The following is a 22,868-nucleotide window of genomic DNA, read 5'->3' on the forward strand; positions in this document are numbered from 1 at the left end:
ATTATTACCCCTTATCCAACTATTTACTTCCCATTTCACCCCTCTATTTGAATTCTGAAAAAGGAGAAGTGGGTTGGCTTGGCTTTTTATTTGCCGAATGAAATAACTGAATACCAAATGCATAGATAAAAAGCATAGCGCCGTGTCCTGTCCACTCCCATCACTGTCTGAGTGAGGAGAGACGTATGACCATCCCATTACTATGGTAACTAGCCACTATATTCAGAGCTGCCCGGGTACGTCTCTTCCCCCTGCAGTGACGAGAGGGCATAGCTGACAGGGCCTACACGCTCTCACACACACACACACACACACACACACACACACATACTCACACAATATACACACAGATACACACAAAAGCACACAGATGGGGAGGGTCTGGAAGATGCTCCTTGTGAAATATACACGTGCGGAAAATACAGACAGAACAATACATGGGCCAGCCCCCACAAATGCTAGTGTGGTGAAATAAGGAAACTAATACAGAACATCTTTAGGAAATGTAACCCCCTACCTTTGCAACATTTTACTCATACCCAGAATATTTTATCCAAAATGGTAGCCAAACAAACATTAGAGGACTCTCGCTGTAAAGGATTTAATTAAACTTAGGGAAATAGGCACAATAAAAAAACTACAATATGCTTTCATATTTTTGATGTTTAGTTATTAGCCAAATCTGAATTGAATAAAGTTGTCTAACGTTTTATTAATGAATATTTTGTTATCATAAAATAAATGTAGTAATGAAGGGAATACATAGAGATATGTCACCAACAAACACAGGCTTCATAACACTAATTGTCACCAAGCCAGACTGAGAGGCTGTTAGTAATGGCTTGTTACTGCAGCAGATTCACCTACTGACTGTTCTGTACAGCACTGAGCTGCAGATTGTGTATTTTAGGAAACTGCTATTATAGATGATTTCTATAATTATTGTGCTCTCCTGTGTTTCCACGATTCCATAAGTTGCACACATTAAAAGTGACAGTCAGTGCCTCTGGTTAGAAATGATTATTACATCCACATGCAACAGTGTGCTAGCATTGCCATTTTATCTTCATTTATTAAGGAGATTTTTCTCCCTAGCAGGACTAAAGATGACTCAGAAAAGAGTTAGCGTTTACATTCCATTTACTTTTGGCCACTTGCTTCATCATAAATTTCACATGGAGCAATTCTTCTGAGTAGTAACTTTTAACCTGGGTCATTCATTTTTCAAATGCCATTGTCATCAAAGCAGGCTTTACTGAGGTAAAAACTGCTGCAGATGAATAATATACAGCCTCCTGTTTTTTTCTGCGGACATATCAGCATGTTCACTTTTAATATATATTTATTATTGATATTATAGATTTATTATGTAAGGGAATGTCAGGCCCCTCGAGTCTAGGTAATGTAATGAAGTTGAGATGTTCAGGGTAAGAGTTCATCCAATATAATATAGAGTGCACAATATTTTCCACATGTCAGAATTTATTGAGTTGAATTTGATGCACTGACAAAAAATGTTAATATTTGCTATATTTTTGAGTAGGGATTCAGTACATTTGCAGCATATTGTATTTTATCAGTTTGCTACAGTGAGAATAGTATTACCTTTAGTGCATATTTTCATTAAAATAACACTTTTAAGAATTCCAAAGTAGATATAAACAAGTATTTCCTAGATAGATAATCTTCTGTCAGATTTTTAGTTTTTTACTATTAATCCTTTTATTGACACTTTTTCTGGTGCATTGGATTTTTCAGTATTTATTGATAAAAATAAACACAGAACACACAAAATTTATACTATTTTTATATTTTATTCCTACTTTTTCATCCATATTTCTACAATTCAGTGGTGGAATTTTTATACAATTTTTTAGACTTTACCAAAAAAAAAAAGGGGGGGGTAAAATCCAGGGAGACTTCGGTGCTGTCTAGCCAGCCTGTCCATGGATTGAGTGGACTTTGTATGTATGGGATTGCTGATACTCCAGCTGCCCTTTGAATGCAGCCATACTGCCATCTGTTGAGACGAGAAGGAACTACATGTCTTTTTGCTCTCCTCTGCATTTTCTGCATTGTCTTGTTCGTTCTGTCTTTCAGTTTTTGTTTTTCTGTTATTCACGTTTTATTTGTGAATTACCGAACTACATGTTGTGTCCATTACAAGCAAAGCGAAAGGGCAGGGAAGAAAGGCTGTGTGTGTGTGTGGATGAGTGTGTTTAACTGGAAGTTTTGGATGTGGATGCAGAGTACTCTTCTCTCTGGACCAGCAACTTCATGTCGCTGGATCACAGGTGATTTGTTTTAGCAATTCACACTGTCTTATCCAGAGACGTCATTTTACATTTTGGCCTTATCCCTCATATCACGAAGACTTACTTAACTCCACCACAGCTGACAGTTACACTGTAATGGTTGGGCCACAGGACTTTGTGTTGACATAATTATTTTGTGCCCAGGTTAAGTTAGTGCCTCTATTACCAGCCAGACTAAGAGATGTAGCTTCAAATAAAAGAAAAATATGAAAAGACAGAAGAGATGAGATGGTCACAGCTGGGAAGGGAGAAAGAACGGGGGTTGAGTGTTGCAGTTTCAGCATCATTCAATCAGACAACATGCCCCTCAGCTGAAACAGCGAGACCCTCCCCGATTCTCTCGAATTAGGGAGATTAGCAGGAAAGCGCATAATGCAGGATGATGGAATTTGTCATAATTTGCATTGTCCTGGAAAGATTCGGTTTGATAGAGCGATGCATGGAGGGGCTTGTCATGTCCTACGGGCAGGTCATAGAGGAAGCTTGGCAGAAATGATTTTTGCGATATGTGCATCAGTCGTAAAAGCCTCACAACCAATTTGTCAAAAAATGTGAGGTCGGGACAGTTGAAGGCAGCAGGGCATTTTGCCTAACGCAATGAAAAACCATGCCCCTCCATCACTCTTCATCCACAGCCCAGCTCTGGTGTGGCACAGTACTCCAGAGCAGCAGACAATTTTATTACATCAGCTTTTAGTGTTTGTTATGTTATCTTATTTCTTCATTTTAACATGATTGTAGTAACAGCAAATTAACACCACAACAAAACACAACAACCATACCAAATTTGATCAAAACTACCTGGATGACGTTGTAAAAATCATTTTTTACTGATGGTGGAAATATGTATTTATCTATTCTTTTTTCATGCCTGTTGGCATTCAGATGTGTCCCTGAGCATCCAGCAGTCAGGCTCCCCTGACCTTGTTTATAGTACTGAGCGGCAGTTCCTGACCAGCATAAAGTTGACCAGAGCTGACATGACAGTGTTACTCTTCCACACAGTTCAGTGTCTATGGAATGGGCATGTCGAGGGCAGACATACGGGCACAATAGAAAAATACACATAAGCGTACAGAAGGTGGGGGTTGGGGAAAGGCCAGTGTCCCTAGCTCAGACTGACCACACATTTCCTCAACAATGGCTCATTACAGTTGTAAAATCTTGAGTATTCTTCTAAATCTGTCAGCATAATAACCATGTGTTTTGAACATATGCTTGTGGTTTGTTTTCTGAATAAATGTGCAGTTTTAGACCCGAGAGAATGCATTCAGAAATACCCTATACTTGCCTTTCTTTGTGCACTTCATGCAGCTATTTATGTCGCCGTTTAAGTAACACTGATTTTGTGTGACAGTTAAGCATACAGGGGTTAGGCTCAAGCTGGAGCACAAACAGGAAAAAAAAAATAGCGAGGAAAAAATAGAGATAGTAGAAAAAAGAGGAGGAAATAAAAAAGGCAAATATCTCGCTCACCCTTCCCATGAAGACTTAAATGAGAAGCCTAACATGGGGAGATATCTTGTAGAGGAGAGAGAGGTTGTGGTTCTCCTGAAAGGTTTGTATTTGTAGAAATGAGGTGTCAGAAGAGGCAGTATTTCCTCAGGGCGCAGCACAACATGAGCCCATCTCTTATCATTTCCCACTCCCAGACGTGATCAGCTTTGAATGCACTAATGCTGAAAGAGCCCCACAGACTTGAAGCCAGTTCAAGATGAAATCACAGCACACATGCCTGACAAACTGCCATCCACCTCACAAGGATTAAACAGTCGTTGCATATCAAATCCCCAACAAAACGCAGAAATAATATATGCACTTAAATACGTTCAACAAAACTTCAACCTTAGTTTTTTATGATCCCCTCATTTTGAACTATCCTGAGCTATTTTCTTTTCAATAAAAGAAGAAAATTACCAAAGAGAAAAAACAGTCAGAAATTGACAGAAATTTGGAAATGTGTCACATATATTAAGAATGTTCTATAATGGATTAAAAGTGATAAAAGTGTGTCCCATCACACATCATGCTTCTTTAACATTTTGTGTATATTCACTATTAACTACAACTTTCAAAAATAATCTTAAAATGTTTAAGGTATGAGTTTGAAAGCCTTGCCCAAGCACCCTGAAAATGCGCTCATTTACCCTACCGACTCCATCGTGAGGGTGCAAACAACTCTCAAAAGATGTACACCGTTAAAGATTTTTCTCGTAAATAACGTTAAAGAACTGGCAGCACACAAACTATAAAACTTTCCAAGTAGCATGTGTGTATTTGTAAGGACTGCACGAGTTAATGCCTTAAGAAATGAATCAGTGACTTAGTGACTGAAAAAGTGACTGACTGAATGGCTTAGGGACCAAGCAGATGACGAAGAAAGTGAGAGTGGATGACTTAGACGGTGACCGAGCGAGTGTGTCAGTGATAAACACTGACTTGGAAAATGACAGAGAGAGAGTGAGTAAATGACTACCCAAGAATGACTTGGTGAGTTCCTGAAAAAAATGTGGCAAAGAGACTAACTGTGTGAGTGTGTGAATGTCTGGGTTCACTGACTTATAGAAAGTCCCACTCAAAGTCCATTTGTTTATTTACAAAACTGGAGACACAAGGGTTGACTGAGGTCATCTTTTCTGGGCGACTTTCCCCATCCATTTTGACAGGATTTTGCCTCATCCAGACTTGGTGCCTCTCTCAGGATTTATCCTGTTGAACAGCCTGAAAAACAAGTGTGTTTGTTCGGACTTGGTGTGAGATAATTCTCTTATCAATTTGCACTCTCGTATCAATAGCACTGTCCTGGGGTGTACAGTAAGCATAGACGTATGGATGGTCCTCCCTCGACAGACACAATCCAATATATAACGTTAAATAAACAAATCCACCACAACTATGGATTTTGGTAGTTTCGTAGTTTAGCTTGCAAGCTAATAGTAGCCAACACCTCCCTACTATGTGCTACTACGCAGACAGTAATTAAATGTTATCTTAATAAAATTAGCAATGTTGTTTTTGAGAGGAGCACTTGAGAGATGTTCACTTAGAACTAAATAAAATTAAAATTACCCTGTATTTTGGAGAATCCGAGCCAGAAGTCCATTAGCAACAGTACAGAAGTAGCTAGCTGGTATGCTCTGACCACTTATTTGTGTGTGTTGCTTACAGTGTTTGTGTGTCCGTTCAGACTATGTGGCAAAAAGTCAGTAAAAACTGACTTGAATAAAGTCAAGTGTGCTCTACATTTTGTGTGAATACAATTCAAGTAAAGAAAACAATTTTACCGAAACAATACTAAACATAAAGATTGATTAATAAATCAGAGGGAATCTCAAAGAATAGATCTCTGGATTTAAGATAGAAATATATAATGTTACAAGTAACAGAAGCGGATGTTTTGATGTAAATTTACAGGCAATTTCTAACAGTGTAGGAACATCTCCAGGAAAGGACATACCACATATATTAATTACAGTTTGCACATAATTACCAATCCTGTAGCTGATACTGTACTGCCATTACCCCTTTAGCTTGGTTACATGTGTCCTTGCATAAGGGAAAAGTTGCACCATATTAATCTTACCTATTTTACACATTTTGTATTATCATTTTCCTGGTTAAATTATGCATGAGGTCTCAGTGGGGAGAAATGTGACCATTAGCATATCTGATAGGAGCAGTGGAGCAGTTTTCAACCTCTCTCTTTCCTTGGAACCAGGCAGAAAAACCTGACTGTTCGTCAATAACAAGTAATTTTATCCAGGCTCAGCCCAGTTCATCTGTACCATTCTAAAGCTCTGCTAATGACACTTGGAGACGTCCCCAACACGATGGAGGCCCAGAGGGCTCCAACACCAATGTGAATATAGTCTAGCACTGTCTGGTCATCTCTGGGAGCTCTATGACAAAACCTGCAATTAGATACACCTCAGACACACCAACCTGAAATGAGACACTGTTAAGGGCTGGAAGCGGACACAGACAGGTGTCTGTGACAGTATGTTACTGTCTGCAGCTCACAGAGATGGAGAGAGAATGTCTTTGAGATTGGTGACCTTTTGGCAGGTCATTGGGTTTATTAGAAAAGTGATGGTGTTTTAGCCATGAAATACAGGTTGATAGAGCATAAAACCAACACACAGCTTATTTAATATAAAAATAGAAAGTGTGTGTTGTGATCACCTCAGTTGTTGAGCTAATTGGAATCTTGTTTGGCTTAGAGACTGTTAAAACAAAATTATTTTGAAGTTTCTATCAAAGTCGATTTGTATTATTAGAACTGGATGGAAACTCAGTATTACTGTTTATTGTGTCTCCATTGTGATGCATATCTTGAAGAATTTCTTAGAACAAGATATTGTGGTTCACAGTTTTCATGTTTGATAAGTTTTATTATGAAATATGAAACATGAAATCTGATACATGAAAAAAGATGATAAACAAACAAACAAACAAATCAAATTTCATCAAATATTGAGATTGCGATATAGCTTTGATAATCATCATGATCACAAACCCACTGTATGTTTCCTTTGATAAAGACTGATCTAGGATACAATATAAATAGTAAATTTTTGCCTTAAAAGTCACTTTACAGAAGGTGGAATGCCTGACAACCTTTTGAATTATGGCTAGCAAATATCAAATATTATGAAGAAACAGAAGAACAGAAATAAACCAACGTGGACATGTAGTATTGATTCACTGTGAACATTGTAAGGAACTGCATCTTCCCTTTTCTCTGTGGGCCATTTAGACTGCTAAGGCTAGCATTTAAAAAAAATACTTACCTTGTTATAGAAAGTTTAATGTCATATGCAATTGTTTGACCCTTATGAATATTGAAGGATCCCATCTCCGGCCTATTAAAAATGCATGTGGCATTGTGGTTGTTGATCACGTTTAGAACGCCCATGCAAATTGGACTGTCTTCCCTGTCAAGGCCTAAGATGAATAATGTAGTTGTGTTGTATATTCAGGGACACACCATTGACAGTCAATTAACAAGTTTGATTGGTGTGTGAACTTATTCTTTTGAACTGTTAATTTTATGTAAATAGTATTCGCTCTCCCTTCTCCACTGTCTCTCCCCCATCCAGGTTCACTACAGAAAGCTGTGCCCCCACCACCGCAAACCCCCAAATCCCCAATTCCACCTCCCACTAAGAGTAACCAGAGTGGGATCCTTAATAATTGATCATCACACACCTGCTTGGTAGAAGCTATGCGAGTCTGCCTTTAACAGTCAAGGGGCCTCACGTTAGTCCCTTTTGATATTCAAATCGACAAATGGTAGTCAGGCTTTATGAATTCAAAATGGAGCTAGCTCTTTTCATGTGGACAATCTTGTTAAAAGATTTTGGCCATCCATCCAACCTGATGGAGCCCGTCTTTGTTGGAGTGGATATGATGGCATTTGATAGCTCATAAATGGAATGCCAATGACAATTTGTTGTTGATGTGTGGGAATCTGGCTTTTACGTGAGGTAGACATAGTAACGCAAGCTCTCGGGCAGATCATACTTGCAGGTAAATGATCCGGTGATTGAACAGATTGTTTGAAAGCAGCAAGGCCTTATCTCCTCCCTGTTTTTCCTCTCACTCACTCATACCCCTCTTTCTCTTCTTCACTCCATCTCTTGTCTCCTGCACTGTCCCAGTTATTTGGAGCAGCAGAGATGGAACTCGAAGATTTATCACAGTTGACAAGTGAACCCAGGAGCTAGGGATCATGGCAAACCCATCTGATTATGGAAATGGCCATGACCATGTCAACCCTCTAGCTAAACCATTGTGTGGCTAGCATCTTGTTCTGCTACTGTCCCATCAAAGACAGCTTTAATACACTTCAGAAAGGGGAAATATTCTGTATTAAATTCCTCCTCTGAACAAGTTATGTCATGGCCTGCCACCATCTGTGTGGTCTTCAGTGAGACAATCAAACAGAACCAAGTAAGGGAAACAAAGGATTTGTTTGAAATGAAGGGAAGAAGAAGTTTGGTTTGGGGGTGCTAAGGCTTAACTAATCTATTGTCCACTTTAACCCTGGTAATCAAACTGTGAAACACAATACCCCTCGCTGTGCCTTTGCTAATCAGTAAAGTATCTTGTCTCGGGCCGTGTATCAATTGATTCAGGCCTCCGTGATCCTCCCAGGACATCTGCATGTGCTCCAGGGTCCCTACATAGGCCAGCAATTATTAACATGTCACCAGCATCTGTTTGCAATGACCAGCAGCTAGTGTCCAGCACTAATGCCATCCGACCTCAAACACTGGTGAGTTACAGGGTCTCTAAAGACCTGACCTCCTTAATGCCACTCCTCATCCCCATCGTCTCTCTGCATTAAACAGATAGATTTTTTTTCAGGATTCATTATACAAGAAGGTTGAGGTATTTAAAAGACAACTGAGCTTATTATCACATGGTTAATCATGCTGATAAATAGCATTGGTGGCACAGAGATACATTGTCAGGCTTCTCACAGAATACCTGCTCGTTTTAGAACTGTAAAATAGAAAATTGTTGATGATAAGATGCTGAAAAATGGGAGAGGTGGAACTTGTTAATTAATGCACTGCTACTCAAATATACAGTATACTTATATTTAATGTTAATTTGATTATAGCACGTCACTGATGAATATTGCTCTTACTTTTTAATAAAACTCTTTTTGGAGTTTGATGACTTGTTTCTTACACCTAGTTTTCTGATTGAATAGCAGCTCACTGTTCAAGTTTGTAATTGCCTGATTAAACATTCTCACTCTTTACCTTATTAGTTAATAAAAATTCAAGTACAGACAGGAGTTCCGCAGTTTGATGAAATTGAAATTGAATGAATAATCTGGTCCTGATTATATAATGCAAAAAAATCCACAGTGGCCACTTTGTCTTGTAAGAGCAAAGGTTATCATGATCATTTTTCATTTTTGACTAATTTCTATAAAAATTTGTATGGATGCTATCAAATAAATGTTTTATTGACAATCATGAGTCATATTCACTGTTCTTTTTCCCTTAGTAATAAGTTTGTATTCCGTTTGTTCCGCGTAGCGTCCAAATACCAAATGGAGTTCTTTAAAATGCTGTAATTGAGAGTCAAGCAATAGATTAATTTAGTAGAGAGATTTATGGCTTTACCTTGTCGAAACCGCAGTCCATTCTTGTTTTTAGCCAGTTTAGTGGTGTGGCTTTGGGGATGGTAATGTTGGACTGTTGGTATGTCCACCACTTAGTCCCAGACTAGATAGATTGCCATGACATTCATGGTCCCTAGATGATGAATTCTGACTTTTTATCTAGCACTGCTAGAGCTGGACAAAGAAATATGTAGAAATATATTCCTCAAATATCTCAACATCTACATGATGGATTGAGAAAACGACGTAACAATGTAAAATAATTACTTTTGTGATTCCCCGACTTTTCACCTAGCGTCACCATGAGGTTGACATTTTTGGTTTTGAGTGAAATGTCTCAACAGCAATGCATGGCCATGAAATTTGGTACAGAAATTCATACATTCTCAGGATGAATTGAAAGCATTTAGCATTTAGCTCAAACGACCACTGTGCCTAAGTACAGCCTCACTATAAAGGCTATAGACTCTTACTCTTGTTTTTACCATTACAAAGCCAACAGTGATAGTTACGCCATGTTTTCCTTCTATGTTTTCTTCTCCAGGTAGATGAGTCCGTATTCTGTGCAGGCCAAATAGCTTTGGTCCCCTGTACCATGCAGCTGGTGAAGGCTGGCACCAGGACGCAGGCCCACTTGTCCTTCAGCCATGTGAAGAAGGTTCTGGAGGCTGTGATCAGCAGCTTGAATCTTACTCATGTTGTCCAGGCTCACTGCTACACCACAAGACAACAAGACATCCCCATCATCCGAGCTGTCTGGGAGAGCATGCTGAGGGCCGCAAAGGAAGAGAAGGTCAGCCAGTATGGAATGAGATTTTTGTTTAAGAAATATATGCTAGGGGTTATGGAGGAGAGCCATGTCATGGCTGCTTTATTATATTTGCAGATAAAATATTGATTATACTTATAATACAATATTACACCCACATAGGATGAACATGTTTAATGGATTAAAAGACAGTGGGATCCATTCTTCAATGAATAAGTAGAAGAAAAGAAACTTTATATGGTTGCCAGATTTTTCAGAGAAGCCTTTCAGATTTGTGTTGTTGTGAAATAAGGGAAAGTTCCTCGCCCCTCTCTTCCCCCTTGAGACCCAAGCCGCTGTGGCTGATATTTACCAGTGAGTGCGCTCATGAAAAGTTGATGATGTGGGAAACGCTGGTGTCTTTGATAATGTGGAGCTTGGCACAGAAGCAGATGTCTTCCTCAGAGCCTCCCTAATCCTTTGCCCCCACACACCATTTTGGAGCTCAGTTCAAGTCTCAGAGCAGCTTATCCCCCTCTCCACCCCTCTTTCCTGCCACCTCCCTCCATCCTTCCCTCCATTCCACCGCCCCAGCTTACAACCCCTGTTTCCATACGTCTAACAGGGGCACCAGTCTCCACTGGCAGCCCTTCTCCTCCCCCAGTAATCTGTCTAGCCATGGGAATAGGGCCTAAGGGAAAGAGGCAGGAGCCCACCTCCAACATGTGGCTCTGTGCAGTGGTGAACGGTGTTAAAGACTGCAGAGTGGCTGTCAACTTTGTGTCAGTTCCTCAAAAGTATAGCAGTATATGAAATTCACAATGTGTAATATTAATGCCAGCAATCATATTCTAAAAGATCTTAAATGCTAGATATTCATTTCAGAATTCCATTTAAATACATATTCTACAGTTTAGCATATCTCAGGCAGGAGCTGGTATCTAATTGTGAATTTATTCGACACATTTTGGCTTATTGTAACTCACAGTGAAGTGGATTTTAAAAGCGCTGACAGTGTAGCATCAACTTAACATGTAGATTGGGGGGTGAGGAGACGAGGCTTGTGTTAGAGATCACTGAAGATGGACAACATCACTCATCTGTTGTGCTTCCATGTGGTGTTTAAGAAGAACTCAGAAATAATACCCATCTGACTCTCAGATTGAGCAGCTCTAATTGGTAGCTCAGGGTTTTTCACCTGTAAACAGGTGAGCTCTTCCCTTAAGAACAGACCTGGTTTAGGTGCTGGGTGACTAACCCAACCTCACACGTCTTTGTATGACGTCCTAGCTTGGCCCTCAAGCTCGCACCTCGCTTCCTCTTCAAGTGCAGATGCATAAAGTACAGCAGAGGATAGATAGGGAGAGCAGTTGTGGTGGGGGCTACTGTTTTATCCTAAACTTGGTGAAATGCTCTCTCCCCGGGAGTGGGATTATACAAAGCACTGTTGCTCATTTGAACTGACTGTAATTACAATGTTTAACTCAGGTCAAACACTCATAACTCCCACAGAGAACAGTAATAACTTCGTTTCCACCAGCTGGCATTAGCAAAAAGAGTCTTACTTCACTTACAGGCAGCTTGATGAGGTGATCTCTTCAAACATACAGGCAATTCAAATTTACATAACAGTGGTAACTCTACAGTATAGGTTAGTAACAAAGTAAACCAAATTTATAAAGCCTTTTTCAAAACTGAAACTGTAAAATGTTTTATAGAAACATATAAAAAGAGAGAAAAGAAAAGGAGAAAATAAGACAGAATATATGCATGTACACTGAATAGAAATTGAATTATTGCTAGGAAATAATGTGATACAGATATAGATATAGATATAGATAGATCATATTTTGCTGCACAACAACCTGTTACATGTCATATAATGTACTCATGTGAGTGTTTAATTTTGGCAGTCTGATTTTAATAAACTGAACTAAAAAATCTATAAAATTTTAATTCAACATGTTTAAAAATTAAATTAAGTTATACCTAATACTTGTTTCATTAAGTCTCTAACCGTCATTGACAAAAAAGTTGTTAAATATGTCATTAAGTAGGTAAATGCATTATATGGAATTTTATTTATAGTCAGTTAGTATAGGTGTATGATTACTGGAGATTTAAGTAATTAAATGATCAATTTACACTTCTTCTTATTCCATCTTTTGGCCCAAAATACATCCATTGTAATGTATCCTGATGACAGTTGAGCCCCTAAAGAAACCATGAGCAAAACATGTAATATGTGGTTCAATTATGAAATCCAACTGTTGGATTATGTAGCCTTATACTCTTTTATACATATAAACGGTTAACTTTTCAGTGTATTTGCAGACACCAGACCTGTGAAGTGCATGTTTCTGATGGAAACACCGGTGCTTAGCGTGTCTGTGAAGCCATGGGGCCATGTTGTTTTTATGCCTTGATAATTTATCTAATCAGGTGGATGAAGAAGCTTGCAGGGTTAATTGGGAGCATACTGGAGTCTCTACAAGTGTGAAATTGTATTTACGGTGCATTAAACCACAAAGAGCCTGTTTGTCTTTGTGCGTGTAAGTTTGTGTACAAAGGTTTGAAGAACAGGGAGATGCTGATGTGATAAGTCAATAAATGTTAAACACACATCTCGTTGTGTAGCCAACAGGCTCTGAAAACATCAAAAAGTAAAAAAACAGTTATTAAGCAGGCTCCTTTTTTTTTGTTATTGAGGCTAAAAATACGTCTATATTTTCACATGCACTATTCATAAACACAGGTTATTTTGATAATGTGGAAAAGATTTTTAAAGAAATTATTGGTATTATTGACATTTGGATAAACTGAATTTAATAATAATGAATTTCCAGTGTGGAGAGTTTCTTCCCTGCATACCACAGTAAATCCTTTCAGCATTATTTGTCTACTGCTTACTTAGGACTTTTGAAGTAACTGTCCTTTGCCTCAGGGTTGTAATGGCCTCATTCCCAAAGTTTTCTTCACCCCACTTATATGACCCTGTGTGTTTCATTTACACAAACGCAGTCTGACAGGCTTCTTAGTGGAATCTTAAGAAAAGAGAGTGATGAGGGAGTAAAAGGTAAGGGATATTATAGCAGACTGACAGCACTATAGTAAGTGCTGGGACATAGAGCCACATGTCGAAGGCCTCCCGCTGGGCAGGAAATGTAGGGGAACTGGCTAAGCAGCGCAGGCCCATCAGCTCCCCGCTGTTCCCCGCCTTTACACCACTTCCTTATTACCGTGTTTACCGTTTGGCTTTCATGCCTCCCAGCCCTCCAAACCACTGCACGCTCCCGGCGCATGGACGCGAGTTAGAGGGAGGAGAGCGGGGAGAAAGAAAACAAACATAAGGAGCGGCACCTCACACCCCATCAGCGTAGAGAGCTGAGCCCAGCAGATCTAGACTTCATGCGTTTACCTGCTGCCTACGAAGTGAGAAAGCACTAGGCAAATGGCTGCATCCCCAGGAACCAATGTGGGATGAAGTAATGAGATGAATTGTGTTAAGTGGTTGGTGTAGAGCGAAAGGGAGCCCTCTACACAAGCACAAACACACACACACACACACACACACACACACACACACACACACACACACACACACACAAAAACACACACAACACACACACATTGCCACCTGCCTGCCCTCCCAACTTGCCGCTCCAGCACTCAGCTCCACCATATATCAAAGTTTGTGTTTTATTGGGTTAATTTAATAAATGATCTCTGGTCAGGTAGGGATGTGTGTTTTCCCTCTCACTCCTCTGGCAGGGACAGACCCTGGAATGGAGGTCTGACTACAGTCAAGTCTGAAACATGCACGTGCACATACAGAAATGCGCACACACAATAATGCACCTTTAGCACATTTAGATCCACAGAACTGCTGAACAAATTTCCCACCCAATGTAACATTTTGGTGGAGACATTAATAAAGGACCAAACAGAGACTGATGTAACCTCGTCCGACAGCTCTGACAAAAAGTCAGCAACTGCGCTGTGACAATAAAGTCCTGCCAGAGGCTGGAGCGGAGTGCTGAAGTCCCCCTGATCTCCTCGTGGACGGTCGGTTGGGTATAGTACCTCAGCACCCAAGGCCTGCAGGGTGGCCTTTAAGCCTCGCTGAGCAAGACCCCCTGTCCTGTCACTTTTCTCCCCAGTTTCCACTCTCTGTTCCATGTTCAATCACTATTGACAAGTGCACAAGCAGTTCCCTCTAGGAGAATACCTAGCCTGTGCCAGAAGTGCTAATATAACATTTATCAAAGCATAGGACACGTATGTGTGCTGTCACTTTGTCTGACATGCTAAGAGGTCCGTGCTGACACGGCTATTGTTCTCTGCTCTTGTGGTTGTTATTGCTGATCACTGCAAGCTCGGCTCTCTTCAAAATCAGCAGAGTAGAGAAATCTTAACCTAACCCCTGCACACACACTCATTTCAGGATGCTTGCTTTTTTCAATTTTTTTCACTCTCCAAGGCAAGAGGAGAGCTGCTGATACACAATTACGCGTTTGCTCAAGTTTAATCTGAAGGTAAGTGCTGCTTCAGTGAATCTGGCGGATTGGGTCATGACAGGCCATCTGTTGAAGGGACAAAGAGGCCATGGTCTGCTCTTGTCAATGATTTCTCTTTTTTTTGTGAGTGAATATCAAAATAAAATATAAGTAACCTGTTATTATTCTGCACTTACGAAGTGGGGTGTAATTGGATGAAAATTGATCCAGCAAATTGAAAAGGGGGTTAAGTGTTTTTGCCCTATCGACTCCAACTGAAACGATGGTTATATAAAACACTCATTTCTCTCGCATTAGCAGATGAAGCCACAGCCAAGTATTATTAGAGGGCCACATTGTAGCAGTGCTCCAAGACATTTTGTTACTGCTAATGGCCCTCTGTCCAGAGGAGAAAAAAAATAAAGAGATTTTGGCTCCGTAGATAAAATTGAGGCAGTTTTCCACTAAATGCATGCGGTGAAACTGCCATAACATATTGTGAATGATCTTCTTAGAAAGGTGAGAAGTCATCTTGGATAGGACCTGTCATGTTAGCAAATGCAGCTCAAAGTGAATGCATTTGTGTTTATGGTGGCTGTAAGCATTATGGATTCTTTCTGAATTGTTTGTACACTATCATTACCAAGGGTCACCTCACAATCTTACGTTAATTGATAGCCTGTCAGTCTGTCAAGTAAAAAGCCTGTCATAGTGCTGTGTGGTAGAATTTTTCTGATGTGCTTTACAACAATGTTCAATATAGATGGAGTAGTGTTTGTGGTCAGACAACACAGCATGTATCTCAGCAGGAGGGCCATGCATTTGATTGTAGTGTGTGGCACAATACAGTATATAATTTGCCAGCCAGTTCATTTGAATACCGTCTGTCTGCATTGCAGGACTTCTTGTGGGAGCCTGACATCAAACCTGTTCCATTATTGGTCGTTGTGGTACCTGCCTTACCCAAGGGTGCAGCTGTTGAGCTCCACGTAACTGCAATTCAGGATGATTCCACCAAAAGGACTTCCTGTCACATGACTACAAAGGTGGCATGCGGTTCCATAGAGTGCCAAAGTGTGATGTCTGCTGACAGGTGTAGTGCTTCACTTTCCCTTTCCCTGGCTGTGCCTGGTGATAACCTGGAGGGTACTGATGCAAAGGATGTAACGGAAGCAGTTGCTGTTATATTCAAGAAAGCCACGAAGAAGATGGATGCTGAGCTGGTGCCACTGTGTGCCCGGGTGTTTTATAAGTGTGGCCACTCCCTGGCACAGCAGATTATTAAAGGTATGTCACTATAGCTCACTCAAGACACCACACACAAGCTTTCAATTGATTGAATATTTACACTCATCAAGAGGATTCATCCTAAATAAGCTGCTCTGTTAAAGGCAACACTTCTGAGATACGCTGCTCTTGCACGTTAAGCTTCACCTCGCTGTATTAAGGAAAACAAAGTGACAGCCTGTCTCTCTCTCTGCACTCTCTTTTTAAGAAAGTTTGAGCTGACACTGGTTTAGTAAACTCCATAAAGTATTCTAGGAAGCAGTGCCCCCAGAGGATCTTCACTCCTTCCTGTGTTTAATTATTGTAAATCATTTGTTGTGTTTGCACTGTGTACAGTAACCCAAGCAGCTGGCACAGTCTTTTGTCATCATTACACTTTTATATGCCAACATCTACTGCTCTCAGGATTTTAGGTTCTCATCAAGGCAAATGTGGAGCGGAATGTGTTTGATCCTGAGAGACGTTCTCTCTGAGGGAAAAGGGCGATGGGCGCATCGATCACACAGGCTCAGTTGTCAGGTCATCGCTGAAGCAGTCGATTAACATTTTTGAATCTGTGCCAAACCAGCCATTTTACTGTCATTTTTAGCTTTGACATAACTCATCTTCTGGAGGACATGAAATTATGGTTACCAGTGATGAATGGGAAAAAGGTTGATCTGTTTAGAATATGGGTTGATATGGATGACAGACGAACAGTGCTATTTGTTTTGTCACCTAATTATATAATTGTTATTCAGCATTGTTTCACGATTTATGATGCATGTAATTTATTTCTTCTGTCATTATCCACAATAGAAGAGTTACAGGATTTGGCAGTGAGGAGGTATATTATTAAAACGTCTCAAATGTAAATTTTATAAATACAATTCTAATATTAATAATACAAAAGATATCAGAAAATTACAATTGAAGCTTTTATATATAATAAATTACATTAAATGTTGTTAGTTTATTTCTTTATTTATTTTTAAGTTGAAACCATGAACAGTGTTAGTGGGTTAACTGGAGCAAAATCAACCTAGATCTTTACCCTTGGAATGTATGTGTCTTTGAGTATGAACAGCACAGGCTGCTTCCCTAAAACCATTTACTGACTCATCATTGAGCTGGAATCTGTTACCTTGCCCTGCACGCACAGCTAAGCCCCGGAAGCTTACCCAGGGGTGTTTTTATGGGTCACAGCCTATGCTCATTGGGTGATGAATCCAAAAAGTCAAAGGAAGAAAAGTAACACCTCTGGCACTAGCAGTCACAGCCTTGCAACTGCTGCTGTCAGTGAGCAGACAGACAAAAACACTGGAGCAAAATGTGACTGCACACCCCCTCCTTCGGTGACTTGCGTTAGGATTCACAGCTGAAAGACATGACATATGGTCCAAATGAAACCTTTAAACATCTTGTCTCAACTTGTTACTTACGATAGAAAGGTTCTCTCAAAGACAGACCCCTCACAACTCAACCAAAACCTCCACTTCTAGAGACGGAACTAAATGCTGTTAAGAAGAATTAAGAATCCATTATTTTACACAGCAAGTATAAAATGGAGTAGGTTTTGATCTCTTTTCTTCTGAATACTCAAAACATAAAACACAAGGTTACCTCCAATACTTAGACCTACAGTGACTGATTTTGGCCACTTGGGGGCTTGTGAACACAACATTTAAATGTTTTCACATTTTACCAGAGACCGTCTTGCGATGGAATCACACAGGCCACGACGCCCGTCAACATGTTGACGTTCCGACCCATGAGTACTCAGTAGTCATTACTACATAATTACAAGAGTACTCAGTGCTCACGGGTCGCACCATGCCCATATTCGAACTCAGCCTTCATTTTGATCTCAGCTACACACTTAAAGTTTCGTGACTGCTGCTTCTTTCATGGTTGTGACACTCTCACGGTGACAAGAGAGACAAAGATAAACACCTGCCGAAGTACTAAAACCACCTCTGTGGTAGTTCTCACTACAGTAGGTGTCTGCGGGATCACATTTTGCCATGATGACGCACGTACTGACACACACACACACACACACACACACACACACACACACACACAAATTGTGGCAAACAGTTGCCTGTTTACACATCCTGCAGATATGGAGCAACATTCGCATTACTGAGCGCAATATCTGGCAACAGCTAAAAGCTCCGGTATGATCAGTCTGTCTGCCATTTGGTGCTGGGCAGGTAATGTCCAGTGGGTTTTTTAAAAACATTTTCACTGAAAACGGCTACATGCTGCTTCTGAAGCTTTGAGTGCAGTGAAAGTGAACCAAAAAAGTAGAGTCGTGTGCTGGAAAAACCAAAACAGTGAGCTAAAAGGCACTATAGAGCTCTCTAGAGCTGAGGGGAACTGCAGTGGTGTGATAATATTTTGTGTCTATCACTATGAGCAACTCCTTTCGCATGCAAGTAGTGACTTGATTTGTTGGTAATATAAGTTATTGATTATAGCTGCTTTACAGAAAGGAGATGAAATCTTCTGTTTCTCTGTGGCTCCACTGCACACACCCAGCCCCTCAGCCTCTTTGTCCATACTCCTTTGACTAAATGAACAATTTTCATGAGCCAGCACTTGCTAATTACCACCTCGTTTACCGGTTAATTTGACCAGTGTGGAAGTCAGTGTAGCACAACTAAAAACCACTGGCTCTGGGCCTTGGCCACTGCTTAAAAGCCCCATAAGCCCAGCAGGCATCAGCCATGTCACACTAGAATCCCCTTTTCTTTCCTTTTTACCACAGCCTTTACTGACACCCCTTCTTCTATTAACTTAGACTTAGAATATTTATATATTAATCAGTTTAAACAAAAAATGGCTGTTGATGTTTAACATAAAAGGGTGTTGGGGGAATTTATAATGGTTTGGTTTTGAAAACACAGAGATTTAACAGCAGCCTTTTCAGCTCCCTGTGTGTTCGCTGTGAAGCAGATTAATGGCTGGTCCTCTTGGGTAGATGGTTTAGTTCCATCCCATTGCTAATGTGATGGCTTTTGAATCTTACAGCCTCTGTCCACTGGGCCTCTCAATGGGGCTCCCTGTGTAGCCCAAAGGGGGGCTGAGAGACAAGGGGATGGGGATTGGGTGTGTGACGGGAAGTCCTCATAGAATTTAGTGTGATTTTTACAGACGAATTTATAGGGGTTGGAGCAAAGCAGTGTGTGTAATTACTCCTTTTTTAACTCACAGGGACAAAAAAACACAAAATTGCATGGTCACTCAAATCACCTTCACCCCCCCTAGTGTCTCTCATCCATGCATAAGCAGGCATGTCTGTGTACACAGACACTGAAAGGGGCTCTCAAATGGAGAGCGCAATTATTTCCTATCTGTTAGTACAAAGATTAAAACATCCTGACATAAAACAGGCTTAGTGTGCAAGGTGTGATGAAGGGTGCGTTTCTTCTCTTAATAAAACCGTCCCGTCTGTGATTTCCCTAGCTTGTTCAGTTGTCAGCTAGCCATCTCCAGAGGATCCTGTTTCCCAGGGTGCACCACATGCTCTGATAACACATATTTAGGCTTTTAATGTCATCTAAAAAAGGCCTGTGTTCAGTGGGAGCATTTTAAGCTGTAGTGCATATTCACTAATTAGGGTGTGTGGGCTCTTTGTAACGATGTTTGGCCTGCTGCGTGTGCTTAAAATGAAAAAGAATGAGGCTTATTAAATTGTGCTGAGCTGCTGTTGAAACCTCTCTGTCCTGATTTCTCTTCCTACAAGTTCACATAGATGTCAGACAGCAGTACTGCAGTAATAGTAGATAAAAGAGTACTAGTTTGTATTTGTCCACGAAAACTCAAGATAACTGGTCAGGAATTACATTTCGACATACATCATATTAGACAGATGTTGTTAATGTAAAGAGATTGACGTTTCGAAAAGTGATAGTACAGTTTTGACACAGTATGCTCTCCCAGATGTGTATCTCTATTGTGACCATGCCAGAGGACGTTGGCCACACCCAAGTCCCATCCAACATGCTGTTAAATTAGAAGAAATAAGGGGGGGACAGTCAATCATGAGACAGGAACACTTGTGACCAATTAGTATACAGAGCAGAAGAGGGAAGAGGCAACATGCCAGTGGGCTGCTACTAAATAGACAGGCTGTCATCAAGACCAGGCTCTGAATTCTCACATGTCCACTGTCCGTCTGTAGTCCGGCCATGCACACACACACACACACACACACACACACACACACACACACACACACACACACACACACACACACACTAACAAAATCTCTCGGCTCCAGTAAAGATGAGGAGCAGTTCCAACACAGCTTCATAACATCCCAGCACAACAGGAGCAGACGATCCATTCCACTAGACCCCCCCCCCCCCGAGACAAGCTGCTCAATTGTCCAAAAGGACATGGCTGGGTTGCCCCCCCCTCCTTCCCTCTGTATCAGTGCGTGTTTGCTTGTATATGGCTCTGTGAGTTCAGTTCTTGCTGACCATATGTCTGCACTGCAGGGAGTTAATTTTTTTTTTGGGGGGGAGGGTTCAATCTGCCAAGGATTTAAGAATGCCAATAATTTGTAAATAGGCCCATGTTCCCTGTTCAAAGGTTTAAGTACAGCCTCTGTCCTGGGACAGCCTCGGTGGGACAGTTATATGAGAACCTACTGTCCAACTCCAGGTAAAATTTTTATGACACTAACATCTCGGTCTTCTTTTGCCCTTACCCCCTTATCTCCCACCCAATCTCTACCTCTCAGGACTTGAAGAAAGTCTACGAAGCTCTCTAGAAGAGTCCAGTCCATCCATGGCCCTGGTTCCAGCCCTGGACTTGCCTGACTCCCAGATCCTCCACCTGTCCTGCTGGCTTAGTTTATAGAAACACAGCTAGAGTCAACAACCAGACTGGAACAGCACTGGAATTCAGTGGGGCTTGTCTGGAGGAGCGACTCTGACAGCCCAACACCTAATGACTTACAGGACCTCAGTGAATGTGGAAAAGAAAAACTACATAACTGCTCATTAATGTTAAATGTTTATCACTGACGATTGTTGAAATGCAAAGCTGTGTCTGTCTCCAAGTGGTTTTGATGGTGTGTGGTTTTGAGGATGTATTTATTCCACTTCACACCCCAGAATTTAGGGCCAGTAATCCACTGTGTCCCTCGCTGGAGTTGTAGACTGCAGCAGCTGTTACTCGGCCTTGGAGAGGAGTCTTAGGGAACTTCTGTAACCTAAGGCTGCATACCAGAAGACTAGAGACCATGGTCAACAAAAGGAGACAGTAGCAGCTTCTCATTCCATGAGGCGATAAACTGTATCCCCTGAATCCTACTGTTTCTAGTGGAATTTCTCTTAGCAAGCTAGCTAACACCCCTCATAAAGGCCTAGCGCCACCGCTGACACCATCTGTTCATTTGTAAACCTATAGATTTACTGTGTGACTGGTTTGTGGCTGCGTGTAATGTGTGCGGATGAGGCGACTGTGTTTCTCCCTCTCATGGTCCATGGGATTCAAGGTGTGTTATTATTGTGTAATAGGCAATCAACACCAAGCACCTGAAAAGATTAAGCCTCTTTATGTTTTCTATTGATTCTAAGGCAGCCTGGTTAATAGGAGAGGGACGCTACCACACACAGCTGCAGGGCAGGTGTGTGTTCTGTGTGTGTGTTCTATGTGAGTGAGTGTGGGTGTGTTAGGGGGTGTCAGTGTGACAATGTGGGAAGAAAATAACACTATTAACCATTGCTCCTGGAACATTTCTTTTCTCAAGGATCATGAACCGTATTGATGATCTGAGTTGGGATGCATCTTCACCCTGGCTACTCTCTTCATCGCGCTTAGGATGGCGGGAGGGTGGAGTGAGCTATTGATCTTCACGCACCAAAATGTTGTTTTGATTGTTGTTATCAAAAATTGAACAATAGAGGCAGCCAATAGAGCCTGAAGATTTTTATTGAACGTTGAAAAACACAAACAAGCAATTATTTATGACAGCGAGCAAGCCAATGCCCCATAAATATACAGCGTGTGTTAATGTTCACCTGTTTGGTTTTAAAGGGCACCACCAGGGGGAGTTTGTGAATTTTTGAATGATGCAGCTGGCAAATCAGCACTAAGATATGGGTATTTTTTAATAAAGTATTTTCATGATCTATTTCTACACCTCAATCAAGTAAACACCCATAAATTCAATTCACAAATATTTGTTTATATTCCGATATTTTCGATAAATGCAGCTGTTTAACGGTCACAGATTTGGCAATGATACACAGTTCTGAGGAAGAAAAATGTTTTCTTTTTCAAATGTCTTGGTTTCTTAAATATCAGAATGTGTGTAACAGACACAAGTAAGGTGTTGGCAAACGAGACTGTTCTGAGCAAATGTGTATGTTCAGCAGTTTTCCCTGATAAACAATTTTTTTTCCAAATTAAGGAATGAAAACTAAGAAAAGACATAAGCCTATGGAAATGTGTTTCAATTATATGTGGGCACTAGATTTGATTGTATTATTAAAATTCAAACTAGCAAGACGTTTCCTTATTGAGTTTTGATTTCATGTGCTTTTTTTCTATAGTGGAACAACAGTTAAATTTCAAGAAATCCTTATAAAACAATACATAAAAATACATGCATAGCATTTCAGTGACACAAAGGAGCTCTGCCACTGAAATTCAGTGCACAAACAACCACTTGTTGATCACACCGTAAACATTACATGCTGCCTTTCAGCGGCCATGTTTTCATACAAACACAGGCAAAGCCACTAGTATATCATCACACGCTCATCATAGCCAATGTGATCGCCCATGGCAGACACATCTCTTTGTGTCCTTACCACCGTGTTTCCTCACAAAATGGAAAAAGACAGGGTGACATTTGGTTTTCTCATGTGTTTTGTCAAATG

General features: G+C 40.6%; 1 protein-coding gene across 2 annotated transcripts in view; it reads left to right on the forward strand.

The window, feature by feature from the left end:
- dph6 (diphthamine biosynthesis 6) overlaps positions 1–22,484 on the forward strand; it is a 59,598-nt gene extending 37,114 nt beyond the window's left edge. For both annotated transcript variants that reach the window (XM_040137298.1, XM_040137297.1), the window contains exons 13-15: positions 10,001–10,249; positions 15,600–15,987; positions 20,720–22,484. In XM_040137298.1, the coding sequence (XP_039993232.1) occupies positions 10,001–10,249; positions 15,600–15,987; positions 20,720–20,838 (756 nt within the window). In that variant the 3' untranslated portion in view covers positions 20,839–22,484. The remainder of the gene's footprint in view (positions 1–10,000; positions 10,250–15,599; positions 15,988–20,719) is intronic.
- Positions 22,485–22,868: the final 384 nt, after the last annotated feature.

The sequence above is a fragment of the Xiphias gladius genome, chromosome 10 (assembly GCF_016859285.1).
Source record: "Xiphias gladius isolate SHS-SW01 ecotype Sanya breed wild chromosome 10, ASM1685928v1, whole genome shotgun sequence".
Classification (NCBI taxonomy): domain Eukaryota; kingdom Metazoa; phylum Chordata; class Actinopteri; order Istiophoriformes; family Xiphiidae; genus Xiphias; species Xiphias gladius.